The sequence below is a fragment of the Aquarana catesbeiana genome, unplaced genomic scaffold, assembly GCF_042186555.1.
Source record: "Aquarana catesbeiana isolate 2022-GZ unplaced genomic scaffold, ASM4218655v1 unanchor244, whole genome shotgun sequence".
NCBI classification, from domain to species: domain Eukaryota; kingdom Metazoa; phylum Chordata; class Amphibia; order Anura; family Ranidae; genus Aquarana; species Aquarana catesbeiana.
Genome location: NW_027362673.1, coordinates 75,215 through 90,889, shown reverse-complemented (window position 1 = coordinate 90,889; position 15,675 = coordinate 75,215). Strand labels below are relative to the sequence as shown.

The following is a 15,675-nucleotide window of genomic DNA, read 5'->3' as shown; positions in this document are numbered from 1 at the left end:
GTCAAGTTCCTCCACCCCAAACTTGCTCATCCATGTCTTTATGGACCTTGCTTTGTGCACTGGTCCAAATCATTATTATTATCCAGGATTTATGTAGCACCAACAGTTTACTCAGCGCTTTACAATATATATAGATAAATATAGATCCAAATCATTTGGTGGAGGAGGGATTATGATGTGGGGGGAGGGGGGATTATGGTGTAGAGGGGAGGGGGGAATTATGGTGTGGGGGGGTAGGGGGGGATTATGGTGGGGGGAGGGGGGATTATGATGTGGGGGTTGGACTTGGCCCCTTAGTTCCAGTGAAGGGAACTCTTAAGGCGTCAGCATACCAAGACATTTTGGACAATTTCCTTTGTGGGAGGAGTTTGGGGACGGCCGCTTCCTGTTCCAACATGACTGCCCACCAGTGTACAAAGCAAGGTCCATAAAGACATGGATGAGCGAGTTTGGGGTGGAGGAACTTGACTGGCCTGCACAGAGTCCTGACCTCAACCCCATAAAACACCTTTGGGATGAATTAGAGCAGAGACTGCGAGCCAGGCCTTCTCATCCAACATCAGTGTCTGACCTCACAAATGTTCTTCTGGACGAATGGTCAAACATTCCCATAGACACCCTCCTGAACCTTGTGGACGGCCTTCCCAGAAGAGGTGAAGCTGTTATAGCTGCAAAGGGCGGAGCCAACTCAATATTGAACCCTCCGGACTAAGACTGGGATGTCATTAAAGGTCATGTGTGTGTAAAGGCAGGCGTCCCAATACTTTTGGTAGTATAGTGTATATCTCTGTTATGGGATACAGTGCTGAGTATTGATCTCTGTGGCATCACCAATCTTATAATATAGATCTGATATCCCGGGGATCAATGGCTGCCAGTAAGTCATATGAGGAAATATTGAGACATCACATAGACGCCATGACACTGCTATGGCATATGGTTATATGGAAGAAGACACAAGTCCATCTAGTTCCTCTGGATTTACCCACAGCTGATCCTATTAGAAGGACAACCCCCCTCCCCCCTCAACAAAAAAAAATAAAAATAATAATGATCCAATTTGCTCCAGCTGGAAAAACCTCCTTTCTGACCCCATAGGAAGGTCTCAGATATTCTCTTCATCAATTCCCCTAGTATTATTACCTCTACATATTGGTATTCAGATATATTCTGTACATTTAGGAATACATCAAGATCTTTTTCATCTACAGATCTGGCCAAAACCAGCTCTTGAGGGAGTCTATTCCACATTTTTACAGCTCTTACCGTGAAGAAGCCTTTCCGTATATGAAGGTTATACATACAGTTTCAAGAAACTATTAGATAATCACCTGAATGACCACAATATACAGGGATATGTAATGTAATACTGACATATAATCACACACATAGGTTGGACTTGATGGACTTGTGTCCTTTTTTCGACCTCACCTACTATGTAATACTATGTAAGGTTAAATCTCTTTTTTTCGAGATGTAAAGAGTGCCCCCTTGTCCTCTATAGTCTCATGAAAGTAAAACTCTACCCCAACTTTTAAAAATCAGGGCACTGTGTGGTACTCTGAGGTGTCGCCTGAGTTCTTCAAGGGTGTCTTGGCAGAATACCTGAAAATTGCCTCAAATTGCCCACAATTTGTCCATAACCCGGTGGTTGAGTCAAGCCTTCCATTGTCTGTCACAGGAAGCCTCTGGATTTTATTGTGGAGCATTACAACCACATGCACCATACGGCCCCCTGCTGAGATCCTAACATCCAATGATGTCATCAGTTTTTATAAGGAGGACATTGGTCCCTGAGGACATCCTTGTTTGTCCCTTCCCTTCCCATCTCAGTCTGGGGTCATGTTCTCTGAATGAGGGAGAAGAGCCTTTGGATTACTAGTCAGTAGCAGTGTGGAAAGGTTATAATGCTTTGTAAGAAGAAATCTCCTCCAATGTTGGGTGTGGATGGTGCTGCGTTATGTAAGACTCTTAGTCCAGGTTTTTTACATTTTAGAATGAGGTGTCTCCAGATGGAGCAGAATTCTAAGGTGCTACAACTAAAAACCCGGGAGGGTAGAAACACTGGTGTAGAGGGTGATAGGTATATAGGTGAAGTGTGAGGTCCAGTCTATAGGGGTGTAGAGGGTGATAGGTATATAGGTGAAGTGTGAGGTCCAGTCTATAGGGGTGTAGAGGGTGATGACTATGGATGTGAAGTGTGTGGTCCATTCTATAGAGGTGTAGAGGGTGATGACTATGGATGTGAAGTGTGTGGTCCAGTCTATAGGGGTGTAGAGGGTGGTGACTATGGATGTGAAGTGTGTGGTCCAGTCTATAGGGGTGTAGAGGGTGGTGACTATGGATGTGAAGTGTGTGGTCCAGTCTATAGAGGTGTAGAGGGTGAGGACTATGGATGTGAAGTGTGAGGTCCAGTCTATAGGGGTGTAGGAGATGATGACTATGGATGTGAAGTGTGAGGTCCAGTCTATAGGGGTGTAGAGGGTGATGACTATGGATGTGAAGTGTGAGGTCCAGTCTATAGGGGTGTAGGAGATGATGACTATGGATGTGAAGTGTGAGGTCCAGTCTATAGGGGTGTAGAGGGTGATGACTATGGATGTGAAGTGTGTGGTGCAGTCTATAGGGGTGTAGAGGGTGATGACTATGGATGTGAAGTGTGAGGTCCAGTCTATAGGGGTGTAGGAGATGATGACTATGGATGTGAAGTGTGAGGTCCAGTCTATAGGGGTGTAGAGGGTGATGACTATGGATGTGAAGTGTGAGGTCCAGTCTATAGGGGTGTAGAGGGTGATGACTATGGATGTGAAGTGTGTGGTCCAGTCTATAGGGGTGTAGAGGGTGATGACTATGGATGTGAAGTGTGAGGTCCAGTCTATAGGGGTGTAGAGGGTGATGACTATGGAGGTGAAGTGTGTGGTCCAGTCTATAGAGGTGTAGAGGGTGATGACTATGGATGTGAAGTGTGAGGTCCAGTCTATAGAGGTGTAGAGGGTGATGACTATGGATGTGAAGTGTGAGGTTCAGTCTATAAAGGTGTAGAGGGTGAGGACTATGGATGTGAAGTGTGAGGTCCAGTCTATAGGGGTGTAGAGGGTGATGACTATGGATGTGAAGTGTGTGGTCCAGTCTATAGGGTTGTAGAGGGTGATGACTATGTATGTGAAGTGTGTGGTGCAGTCTATAGGGGTGTAGAGGGTGATGACTATGGATGTGAAGTGTGAGGTCCAGTCTATAGGGGTGTAGGAGGTGATGACTATGGATGTGAAGTGTGTGGTCCATTCTATAGAGGTGTAGAGGGTGAGGACTATGGATGTGAAGTGTGTGGTCCATTCTATAGAGGTGTAGAGGGTGATGACTATTAATGTGAAGTGTGAGGTCCAGTCTATAGAGGTGTAGAGGGTGATGACTATGGATGTGAAGTGTGTGGTCCATTCTATAGGGGTGTAGGAGGTGATGACTATGGAGGTGAAGTGTGAGGTCCAGTCTATAGAGGTGTAGAGGGTGATGACTATGGATGTGAAGTGTGTGGTCCAGTCTATAGGGGTGTAGGAGGTGATGACTATGGAGGTGAAGTGTGTGGTCCTCTCTATAGGGGTGTAGAGGGTGATGACTATGGATGTGAAGTGTGTGGTCCAGTCTATAGGGGTGTAGAGGGTGATGACTATGGATGTGAAGTGTGTGGTCCTCTCTATAGGGGTGTAGAGGGTGATGACTATGGAGGTGAAGTGTGAGGTCCAGTCTATAGAGGTGTAGAGGGTGATGACTATGGATGTGAAGTGTGTGGTCCAGTCTATAGGGGTGTAGGAGGTGATGACTATGGATGTGAAGTGTGAGGTCCAGTCTATAGAGGTGGAGAGGGTGATGACTATGTATGTGAAGTGTGAGGTCCAGTCTATAGGGGTGTAGAGGGTGATGACTATGGATGTGAAGTGTGTGGTCCAGTCTATAGGGTTGTAGAGGGTGATGACTATGTATGTGAAGTGTGTGGTGCAGTCTATAGGGGTGTAGAGGGTGATGACTATGGATGTGAAGTGTGAGGTCCAGTCTATAGAGGTGTAGAGGGTGATGACTATGGATGTGAAGTGTGAGGTCCTCTCTATAGAGGTGTAGAGGGTGAGGACTATGGATGTGAAGTGTGAGGTCCAGTCTATAGAGGTGTAGAGGGTGAGGACTATGGATGTGAAGTGTGTGGTCCAGTCTATAGAGGTGTAGAGGGTGAGGACTATGGATGTGAAGTGTGAGGTCCAGTCTATAGGGGTGTAGAGGGTGATGACTATGGATGTGAAGTGTGAGGTCCAGTCTATAGAGGTGTAGAGGGTGATGACTATGGATTTGAAGTGTGTGGTCCAGTCTATAGGGGTGTAGGAGGTGATGACTATGGAGGTGAAGTGTGAGGTCCAGTCTATAGAGGTGTAGAGGGTGATGACTATGGATGTGAAGTGTGTGGTCCAGTCTATAGGGGTGTAGGAGGTGATGACTATGGATGTGAAGTGTGAAGTCCAGTCTATAGAGGTGTAGAGGGTGATGACTATGGATGTGAAGTGTGTGGTCCAGTCTATAGGGGTGTAGAGGGTGATGACTATGGATGTGAAGTGTGTGGTCCTCTCTATAGGGGTGTAGAGGGTGATGACTATGGAGGTGAAGTGTGAGGTCCAGTCTATAGAGGTGTAGAGGGTGATGACTATGGATGTGAAGTGTGTGGTCCAGTCTATAGGGGTGTAGGAGGTGATGACTATGGATGTGAAGTGTGAGGTCCAGTCTATAGAGGTGGAGAGGGTGATGACTATGGAGGTGAAGTGTGTGGTCCAGTCTATAGGGTTGTAGAGGGTGATGACTATGTATGTGAAGTGTGTGGTGCAGTCTATAGGGGTGTAGAGGGTGATGACTATGGATGTGAAGTGTGTGGTCCAGTCTATAGGGTTGTAGAGGGTGATGACTATGTATGTGAAGTGTGTGGTGCAGTCTATAGGGGTGTAGAGGGTGATGACTATGGATGTGAAGTGTGAGGTCCTCTCTATAGAGGTGTAGAGGGTGAGGACTATGGATGTGAAGTGTGAGGTCCAGTCTATAGAGGTGTAGAGGGTAAGGACTATGGATGTGAAGTGTGTGGTCCAGTCTATAGAGGTGTAGAGGGTGAGGACTATGGATGTGAAGTGTGAGGTCCAGTCTATAGGGGTGTAGAGGGTGATGACTATGGATGTGAAGTGTGAGGTCCAGTCTATAGAGGTGTAGAGGGTGATGACTATGGATTTGAAGTGTGTGGTCCAGTCTATAGGGGTGTAGGAGGTGATGACTATGGAGGTGAAGTGTGAGGTCCAGTCTATAGAGGTGTAGAGGGTGATGACTATTGATGTGAAGTGTGTGGTCCAGTCTATAGGGGTGTAGGAGGTGATGACTATGGATGTGAAGTGTGAGGTCCAGTCTATAGAGGTGGAGAGGGTGATGACTATGGAGGTGAAGTGTGAGGTCCAGTCTATAGGGGTGTAGAGGGTGATGACTATGGATGTGAAGTGTGTGGTCCAGTCTATAGGGTTGTAGAGGGTGATGACTATGTATGTGAAGTGTGTGGTGCAGTCTATAGGGGTGTAGAGGGTGATGACTATGGATGTGAAGTGTGAGGTCCAGTCTATAGAGGTGTAGAGGGTGAGGACTATGGATGTGAAGTGTGAGGTCCAGTCTATAGGGGTGTAGAGGGTGATGACTATGGATGTGAAGTGTGTGGTCCAGTCTATAGAGGTGTAGAGGGTGAGGACTATGGATGTGAAGTGTGTGGTCCAGTCTATAGAGGTGTAGAGGGTGAGGACTATGGATGTGAAGTGTGAGGTCCAGTCTATAGGGGTGTAGAGGGTGATGACTATGGATGTGAAGTGTGTGGTCCAGTCTATAGAGGTGTAGAGGGTGATGACTATGGATGTGAAGTGTGTGGTCCAGTCTATAGGGGTGTAGAGGGTGATGACTATGGATGTGAAATGTGAGGTCCAGTCTATAGGGGTGTAGAGGGTGATGACTATGGATGTGAAGTGTGAGGTCCAGTCTATAGAGGTGTAGAGGGTGATGACTATGGATTTGAAGTGTGTGGTCCAGTCTATAGAGGTATAGAGGGTGATGACTATGGATGTGAAGTGTGAGGTCCTCTCTATAGGGGTGTAGAGGGTGATGACTATGGATGTGAAGTGTGAGGCCCAGTCTATAGAGGTGTAGAGGGTGATGACTATGGAGGTGAAGTGTGAGGCCCAGTCTATAGAGGTGGAGAGGGTGATGACTATGGATGTGAAGTGTGAGGTCCAGTCTATAGGGGTGTAGAGGGTGATGACTATGGATGTAAAGTGTGAGGTCCAGTCTATAGGGGTGTAGAGGGTGATGACTATGGATGTAAAGTGTGTGGTCCAGTCTATAAAGGTGTAGAGGGTGATGACTATGGATGTGAAGTGTGTGGTCCAGTCTGTAGGGGTGTAGAGGGTGATGACTATGGATGTAAAGTGTGAGGTCCAGTCTATAGAGGTGTAGAGGGTGATGACTATGGATGTGAAGTGTGTGGTCCAGTCTATAGAGGTGTAGAGGGCGATGACTATGGATGTGAAGTGTGAGGTCCAGTCTATAGAGGTGTAGAGGGTGATGACTATGGATGTGAAGTGTGAGGTCCAGTCTATAGGGGTGTAGGAGGTGATGACTATGGATGTGAAGTGTGTGGTGCAGTCTATAGGGGTGTAGAGGGTGATGACTATGGATGTGAAATGTGTGGTCCAGTCTATAGAGGTGTAGAGGGTGATGACTATGGATGTGAAGTGTGAGGTCCAGTCTATAGGGGTGTAGAGGGTGATGATTATGGATGTGAAGTCCAGTCTATAGGCGTGTAGAGTGTGATGACTATGGATTTGAAGTGTGTGGTCCAGTCTATAGGGGTGTAGAGGGTGAGGACTATGGATGTGAAGTGTGAGGTCCAGTCTATAGAGGTGTAGAGGGTGATGACTATGGATGTGAAGTGTAAAGTCCAGTCTATAGGGGTGTAGAGGGTGATGACTATGGATGTGAAGTGTGTGGTCCAGTCTATAGGGGTGTAGAGGGTGATGACTATGGATGTGAAGTGTGAGGTCCAGTCTATAGAGGTTCAGAGGGTGATGACTATGGATATGAAGTGTGAGGTCCAGTCTATAGAGGTGTAGAGGGTGATGACTATGGTTTTGAAGTGTGAGGTCCAGTCTATAGGGGTGTAGGAGGTGATGACTATGGATGTGAAGTGTGTGGTCCAGTCTATAGGGGTGTAGAGGGTGATGACTATGGATGTGAAGTGTGAGGTCCAGTCTATAGGGGTGTAGGAGGTGATGACTATGGATGTGAAGTGTGAGGTCCAGTCTATAGGGGTGTAGGAGGTGATGACTATGGATGTGAAGTGTGTGGTCCAGTCTATAGGGGTGTAGGAGGTGATGAATATGGATGTGAAGTGTGTGGTCCAGTCTATAGGGGTGTAGGAGCTGATGACTATGGATGTGAAGTGTGTGGTCCAGTCTATAGGGGTGTAGAGGGTGATGACTATGGATGTGAAGTGTGTGGTCCAGTCTATAGAGGCATAGAGGGTGATGACTATTAATGTGAAGTGTGAGGTCCAGTCTATAGGGGTGTAGGAGGTGATGACTATGGATGTGAAGTGTGAGGTCCAGTCTATAGGGGTGTAGGAGGTGATGACTATTGATGTGAAGTGTGTGGTCCAGTCTATAGGGGTGTAGGAGGTGATGACTATAGATGTGAAGTGTGTGGTCCAGTCTATAGGGGTGTAGGAGGTGATGACTATGGATGTGAAGTGTGTGGTCCAGTCTATAGGGGTGTAGAGGGTGATGACTATGGATGTGAAGTGTGTGGTCCAGTCTATAGAGGTGTAGAGGGTAATGACTATGGATGTGAAGTGTGTGGTTCAGTCTATAGGGGTGTAGGAGGTGATGACTATGGATGTGAAGTGTGTGGTGCAGTCTATAGGGGTGTAGAGGGTGATGACTATGGATGTGAAGTGTGAGGTCCAGTCTATAGGGGTGTAGAGGGTGATGACTATGGATGTGAAGTGTGTGGTCCAGTCTATATGGGTGTAGAGTGTGATGACTATGGATGTGAAGTATGTGGTTCAGTCTATAGGGGTGTAGAGGGTGATGACTATGGATGTGAAGTGTGAGGTCCAGTCTATAGGGGTGTAGAGGGTGATGACTATGGATGTGAAGTGTGAGGTCCAGTCTATAGGGGTGTAGAGGGTGATGACTATGGATGTGAAGTCCAGTCTATAGGGGTGTAGAGGGTGATGACTATGGATGTGAAGTGTGTGGTCCAGTCTATAGGGGTGTAGAGGGTGATGACTATGGATGTGAAGTGTGTGGTCCAGTCTATAGGGGTGTAGAGGGTGATGACTATGGATGTGAAGTGTGAGGTTCAGTCTATAAAGGTGTAGAGGGTGATGACTATGGATGTGAAGTGTGTGGTCCAGTCTATAGGGGTGTAGAGGGTGATGACTATGGATGTGAAGTGTGTGGTCCAGTCTATAGGGGTGTAGAGGGTGATGACTATGGATGTGAAGTGTGAGGTTCAGTCTATAGAGGTGTAGGAGGTGATGACTATGGATGTCAAGTGTGTGGTCCAGTCCATAGGGGTGTAGAGGGTGATGACTATGGATGTGAAGTGTGTGGTCCAGTTTATATGGTGTAGGGGGTGATAAGTATATGAAGTGTGAGGTACAGTCTATAGGGGTGTAGAGGGTGATGACTATGGATGTGAAGTGTGTGTGGTCCAGTCTATAGTGTTGTAGAGGGTGATGACTATGTATGGATGTGAAGTGTGAAGTCCAGTCTATAGAGGTGTAGGAGGTGATGACTATGGAGGTGAAGTGTGTGGTCCAGTCTATAGGGGTATAGAGGGTGATGACTATGGGTGTGAAGTGTGTGGTCCAGTTGATAGGGTGTAGGGGGTGATAAGTATATGAAGTGTGAGGTCCAGTCTATAGGGGTGTAGAGGGTGATGACTATGGATTTGAAGTGTGTGTGGTCCAGTCTATAGAGGTGTAGAGGGTGATGACTATGGATGTGAAGTGTGAGGTTCAGTCTATAGAGGTGTAGGAGGTGATGACTATGGATGTGAAGTGTGTGGTCTAGTCTATAGGGGTGTAGAGGGTGATGACTATGGATGTGAAGTGTGTGGTCCAGTTTATAGGGTGTAGGGGGTGATAAGTATATGAAGATCTGTAGATGTTGGTGTTTCTGATGGATAATTCTCTTCTTGCTTGTCTTGTAGCATCAGCTGGATCTCGGGGCTCTTCTAGTACCTCCTCCGGGGAGCACAACTGGTATGAGAATTACAGATACCCGGGTGAAGGTAAGTGGTCTTATGTGATACTATAACCTTACAGACGAGTTCTGTGCCTTGTCATGTCAATTCATCCACAATCTGCCACATCTTCCAAAACCTCGTATAAGTCTTTTCTGAACAATTCCACAATGGAGGAAGCCGGTACTGACACATATAGGAAGACAATTCCCGATCGAATTCTGAACCTGCTGAATGTCGTTCTGTGTCTGCCTTCAGGGATTAGAACCAGGACATCTGATCCTCATACCTAATCCAGAACTCAATGTACTTAAAGCAGACAATCACCAAACGAGCCCGGACATTGGCATTTTCATAAAGAAAGGTCAGCAGTGGTATCCTTTCTCAGTGAAGGTTTCCGTTACTCCCAGCCCTAATTATTCCCATTCCAAAAATATATATTTTCCTTATTTTCCATGTTTGCATTCCCAAATCCTTCCCCATCCATGTATTCCTAATCCTGGCCCATTACTGTATTCCCAAATGCTTCCCCATCCATGTATTCCTACTAGGGATGAGCTTCGAGTTCAAGTCAAACTCATGTTCGACTCGAACATCGGCTGTTCGCCAGTTCGCCGAACAGCTAACAATTTGGGGTGTTCGCGGCAATTTGAATGCCGCGGAACACCCTTTAAAAGTCTATGGGAGAAATCAAAAGTGCTAATTTTAAAGGCTTATATGCAAGTTATTGTCATAAAATGTTTGGGGACCTGGGTCCTGCCCCAGGGGACATGTATCAATGCAAAAAAAGTTTTAAAAATGGCCGTTTTTTCGGGAGCAGTGATTTTAATAATGCTTAAAGTCAAACAATAAAAGTGTAATATCACTTTAAATTTCGTACCTGGGGGATGTCTATAGTATGCCTGTAAAGGGGCGCATGTTTCCCGTGTTTAGAACAATCTGACAGCAAAATGACATTTCAAAGAAAGAAAGTCATTTAAAACTACCCGCGGCTATTAATGAATTGTCGGTCCGACAATACACATAAAAGTTCATTGATAAAAACGGCATGGGATTTCCCCACAGGGGAACCCCGAACCAAAATTTAAAAAAAAATGGCGTGGGGGGTCCCCCTAAATTCCATACCAGGCCCTTCAGGTCTGGTATGGATTTTAAGGGGAACCCCGCGCCAAAATGTAAAAAAAATGGCGGGCTGCAGGAAAAGAGGGGGGGTGAGAGAGCGCCCCCCCCTCCTGAACCGTACCAGGCCACATGCCCTCAACATTGGGAGGGTGCTTAGGGGTAGCCCCCCCAAAGCACCTTGTCCCCATGTTGATGAGGACAAGGGCCTCATCCCCACAACCCTTGGCTGGTGGTTGTGGGGGTCTGCGGGCGGGGGGGCTTATCGGAATCTGGAAGCCCCCTTTAGCAAGGGGATTCCCAGATCCCGCCCCCCCGTGTGAAATGGTAATGGGGTACAAAAGTACCCCTACTATTTCACAAAAAAAGTGTCAAAAATGTTAAAAATGACAAGAGACAGTTTTTGACAATTCCTTTATGTAAATGCTTCTTCTTTCCATCTTCTTCGGGTCTTCTTCCTTCAGTTTCTTCCTCCGATCCTCTGCTTCTTGCTCCGATGTTCTCATCCGGCATCTTCCTCTGCGGCGTCTTCTTCCCTTCTTCGTTCTCGGGCCGCTCCGCATTCCATGATCGGAGGCTCCCGCTGTGTGACACTTCTCATCTTCTGACACTTCTTAAATAACAGAGGGCGGGGCCACCCGGTGACCCCGCCCCCCTCTGATGCACGGGGACGCCGCGAAGGAAGATGCCGGACGAGAACACCAGAGCAAGAAGCAGAGGATCGGAGGAAGAACCAGAGGAAGAAGAAGATGGAGGAAGAAACCCAAGGAAGATAGAAGCATTTAAATAAAGGAATTGTCAAAAACTGTCTCTTGTCATTTTTAACATTTTTGACACTTTTTTAGTGAAATGGTAGGGGTACTTTTGTACCCCATTACCATTTCACACGGGGGGGCGGGATCTGGGGGTCCCCTTGTTAAAGGGGGCTTCCAGATTCCGATAAGCCCCCCTGCCCGCAGACCCCCACAACCACCCGGCAAGGGTTGTGGGGATGAGGCCCTTGTCCCCATCAACATGGGGACAAGGTACTTTAGGGGGTACCCCAAAGCACCCTCCCAATGTTGAGGGCATGTGGCCTGGTACAGTTCAGGAGGGGGGGCGCTCTCTCGCCACCCCTCTTTTCCTGTGGCCTGCCAGGTTGCGTGCTCGGATAAGGGTCTGGTATGGATTTTTGGGGGGACCCCACGCCATTGTTTTTTTATTATTTTGGTGTGGGGTTCCTCTTAAAATCCATACCAGACCTGAAGGGCCTGATATGGAATTTAGGGGGACCCGCACGCCATTTTTTTTTTTTTTTTATTTTGGTTCGGGGTTCCCCTGTAGGTAATTCCCATGCCGTTTTTATCAATGAACTTTTATGTGTATTGTCGGACCAGCAATTCATTAATAGCCGCGAGTAGTTTTAAATGACTTTTTTTCCTTTGAAATGCCATTTTGCTGTCAGACTGTTCTAAACACAGGAAACATGCGCCCCTTTACAGGCATACTATAGACACCCCCCCAGCTACGAAATTTAAAGGAATATTACACTTTTATTGTTTCACTTTAAGCATTATTAAAATCACTGCTCCCGAAAAAACGGACGTTTATAAAACTTTTTTTGCATTGATACATGTCCCCTGGGGCAGGACCCAGGTCCCCAATCCCTTTTTATGACAATACCATGCATATAAGCCTTTAAAATTAGCACTTTTCATTTCGAACATTCGAGTCCCATAGACTTCAATGGGGTTCTACCGTTCGTGCAAAGTTTTGGTCCGTTCGCAAGTTCTGGTGTGAACCAAACCGGGGGGTGTTCGGCTCATCCCTAATTCCTAATCTTGGCCCATTACTGTATTCCCAAATGCTTCCCCATCCTTGCATTCCTAATCCGAGTTCCCGAACCCTTTCCCAGCTTGGTGTTCCTGAACTCCCTATTTCTGAGCCCTTTCCTAGCTCCGTATTCCCAGGTCCTTCCACAGCCATCTGTTATTGTTTCTATAGGGAGCCGTCCTGTTCTTCCAGCCTGGATACATCATCTTCCATCATTCAGTATTCCATTTATTCTGCCGTGTCACAACTTGGGTTGTCAGAATCTGTGATGTCACAGCCCGGGTTGTCAGTAATGATAAGAAAGAAAGAAAGAGCGCACCAGCCTAGTGCATTATCCTTGACAAATTTGTTAATTAAAAACAAAGATTAAAATCTACTCACAAAGGTAGGAGAAAAAATTGCATTGTATATAGGCACAGAAGCGATTAGTCCAATGGTAGCAGTTTTTCCAGGTCCTAGGAAGAGGGCGTACGGACTACTGCTGGCTAACGCGTTTCGAAGGTAACCATTCTTCATCAGAGTTGATTTTAATCTTTGTTTTTAATTAATAAATTTGTCAAGGATAATGCACTAGGCTGGTGCGCTCTTTCTTTCTTTCTTATCATTACTACTAGGATAATCCCATCCTGAAGAGCAGCAAGGCCGAAACTCATAGTCCTTCTTGAACCTTTGGGATCATTTAGCCAATACACCTGTGCGCAAGAGTATTTTGTGTCTGGGTTGTCAGTATCTGTGATGTCACAACTCGGGTTGTCAGGATCTGTGATGTAATTTTGTAGATCTGTCTTTGAATCCATTGACCTGTCTTCTTATCATTGTCCTTCATTCAGGTGCCCAGGATTTGTTGCCTCCTCCGCAGAGTTATGACGGATCTTCTGAATACGATGATGTCAACTCTCTCGCTTCCGGTAAAATGGGATGAGAATGAGCAAATAGCGAGCATTTCTATCATTATGGGAGTCCACTCTATAGCCAGAGCTGGGAATGGCCCTTTATGTAGATGATATCTCGCACAATTAGTTGTGACCAGGGTCACCTCTCTGCTGAGCCCACCTAGGCCATGTCTTATGCAATACAATTCCAATACATAAGGTCCACATAGTTCTCTTGCTCAGATGGAGGTTGATTGTAGAAAAGGAATGCACCAGTATGCAGTCATTACAGAGGAACCATGATGCGTTTTGCTCACAGTTCTTATTCGGAAATCTTCAGGGTTGGTGGTCATCTTATGACTGTGTGAATTGCATCAAGGTTCCTCTGTTAACGACTGCTTACCTGTGCATACTACTTATATAATAAACCTCCGTCTGAGTAAGAACCGTATGGACTTATTGTATTGTAATTTCATTGCATATATCAGGAACAGGAAAGGTCTGAAGAATGCTGCAAATTTTCGTGCTATACAGCGGGGGGGGGGGGGATTGTCGTTTGTAGGCCATGCCATAGATGGGCTGCCATGGTCCACCAAACATCATGGTACAGACATTACTGCCATGTATAATAAAAGAATACAGACTACCGTCATGCCTTCAATCTTCTGGCTGCTCTCCATATATACGGTTTGTACAATTTTAGTGAAACAGTGTACTGTGGTCTTCCATACTGTGCCACCCATTCTGGGCCTGCACACCTTGAACTGGACTGGTAGTAGAGTAGAGGGATCATTTGCCTGTTCTTCTTCTAGTACTCTGTTCCAGGTATACAGAGAAGACAGGTAGTCTTAATCTTTCAACCCCCCCCCCCCCTTCCAACCTTGGCAAGCCTTGTGTGACCATGCAGATTGGGGTAGGAGGGAGCTGCACAAAATTGTTGACCTATTAACTATTAAGGAACCCATCCATCAATCACAGACCTTCCTTATCATTAAGAGATTTCCGGATTGTTGGAGATCCTTTTACGATCCATTCCGATGCTTTTCTGTATAATAAAGCAGAGACAGTGGTGGGAGGTTTTATGTGCAGACCATTGGTGGAGTCTTGTGGTGGCTCTCAGCAGGTCAAGAAGATATCTTCTAGCTGTGGTTCTCTCACCTATAGGCAGTCTTATCTGTGTAAAAAGCTTCCTTTTATCTCATCTGTCTATATGTTCTTTTTGCAGTTTGAATACAAGAGACAATGAAGGGGCCTCTGGTGAGAAGATGTCATCATTAACAGCCAGATCAAAGCTAATATCTTACAAGAGCTCTGAATGGACAACTATCACCAGTATCAATCAGTGTTGATATTCTGAGTATATAATTTGCTGAACACTGCAGTCTCAGGGCCTCCTCCCATTGAAGTCTCAGGTCCTCCTCCCATTGAAGTCTCTGCTCGCTTGAGCCCCCTTCTGCTGAAGTCCCCTTAGTATTGAAGCCTCCTTTCACTGAAGTCTCTACAGCTTTGGGGACTCCTCCCACACAAGTCCCCGCAGCCTCGAGGACTCCTGCTGAAGTCTCTGTAGCCTTGGATTCTCCTCCAATGGAAGTTTCTGCAGCCTTGGATCCTCCCTCCATTAAAGTCTCTGTAGCTTTGGGGCCTCCTCCCATTGAAGTCTCTGCAGCCTTGGACTCTCTTCTAATTGAAGTCTCTGCAGCCTTAGATTCTCTTCCAATTGAAGTCTCTGCAGCCTTGGATTCTCTTCCAATTGAAGTCTCTGCAGCCTTGGAGTCTTCTCCAATGGAAGTCTCTGCAGCCTTGGAGTCTTCTCCAATGGAAGTCTCTGCAGCCTTGGATTCTCTTCCAATTGAAGTCTCTGCAGCCTTGGAGTCTCTTCCAATTGAAGTCTCTGCAGTCTTGGATTCTCTTCCAATTGAAGTCTCTGCAGCCTTGGATTCTCTTCCAATTGAAGTCTCTGCAGCCTTGGAGTCTTCTCCAATGGAAGTCTCTGCAGCCTTGGATTCTCTTCCAATTGAAGTCTCTGCAGCCTTGGAGTCTCTTCCAATTGAAGTCTCTGCAGTCTTGGATTCTCTTCCAATTGAAGTCTCTGCAGCCTTGGATTCTCTTCCAATTAAAGTCTCTGCAGCCTTGGAGTCTCCTCCAATGGAAGTCTCTGCAGCCTTGGATTGTCTTCCAATTGAAGTCTCTGCAGCCTTGGATTGTCTTCCAATTGAAGTCTCTGCAGCCTTGGATTGTCTTCCAATTGAAGTCTCTGCAGCCTTGGGTTGTCTTCCAATTGAAGTCTCTGCAGCCTTGGATTGTCTTCCAATTGAAGTCTCTGCAGCCTTGGATTGTCTTCCAATTGAAGTCTCTGCAGCCTTGGATTGTCTTCCAATTGAAGTCTCTGCAGCCTTGGATTGTCTTCCAATTGAAGTCTCTGCAGCCTTGGATTGTCTTCCAATTGAAGTCTCTGCAGCCTTGGATTGTTTTCCAATTGAAGTCTCTGCAGCCTTGGATTGTCTTCCAATTGAAGTCTCTGCAGCCTTGGATTGTCTTCCAATTGAAGTCTCTGCAGCCTTGGATTGTC

At 46.4% G+C, this 15,675-nt stretch overlaps 1 protein-coding gene across 1 annotated transcript in view; it reads left to right on the top strand.

The window, feature by feature from the left end:
* Positions 1-15,316, top strand: part of CD6 (CD6 molecule) — a 112,766-nt gene extending 97,450 nt beyond the window's left edge. The window contains exons 11-13 of the mRNA XM_073611936.1: positions 9,271-9,351; positions 13,065-13,142; positions 14,332-15,316. Coding sequence (XP_073468037.1) covers positions 9,271-9,351; positions 13,065-13,142; positions 14,332-14,336 — 164 coding nt within the window. The 3' untranslated portion in view covers positions 14,337-15,316. The remainder of the gene's footprint in view (positions 1-9,270; positions 9,352-13,064; positions 13,143-14,331) is intronic.
* Positions 15,317-15,675: the final 359 nt, after the last annotated feature.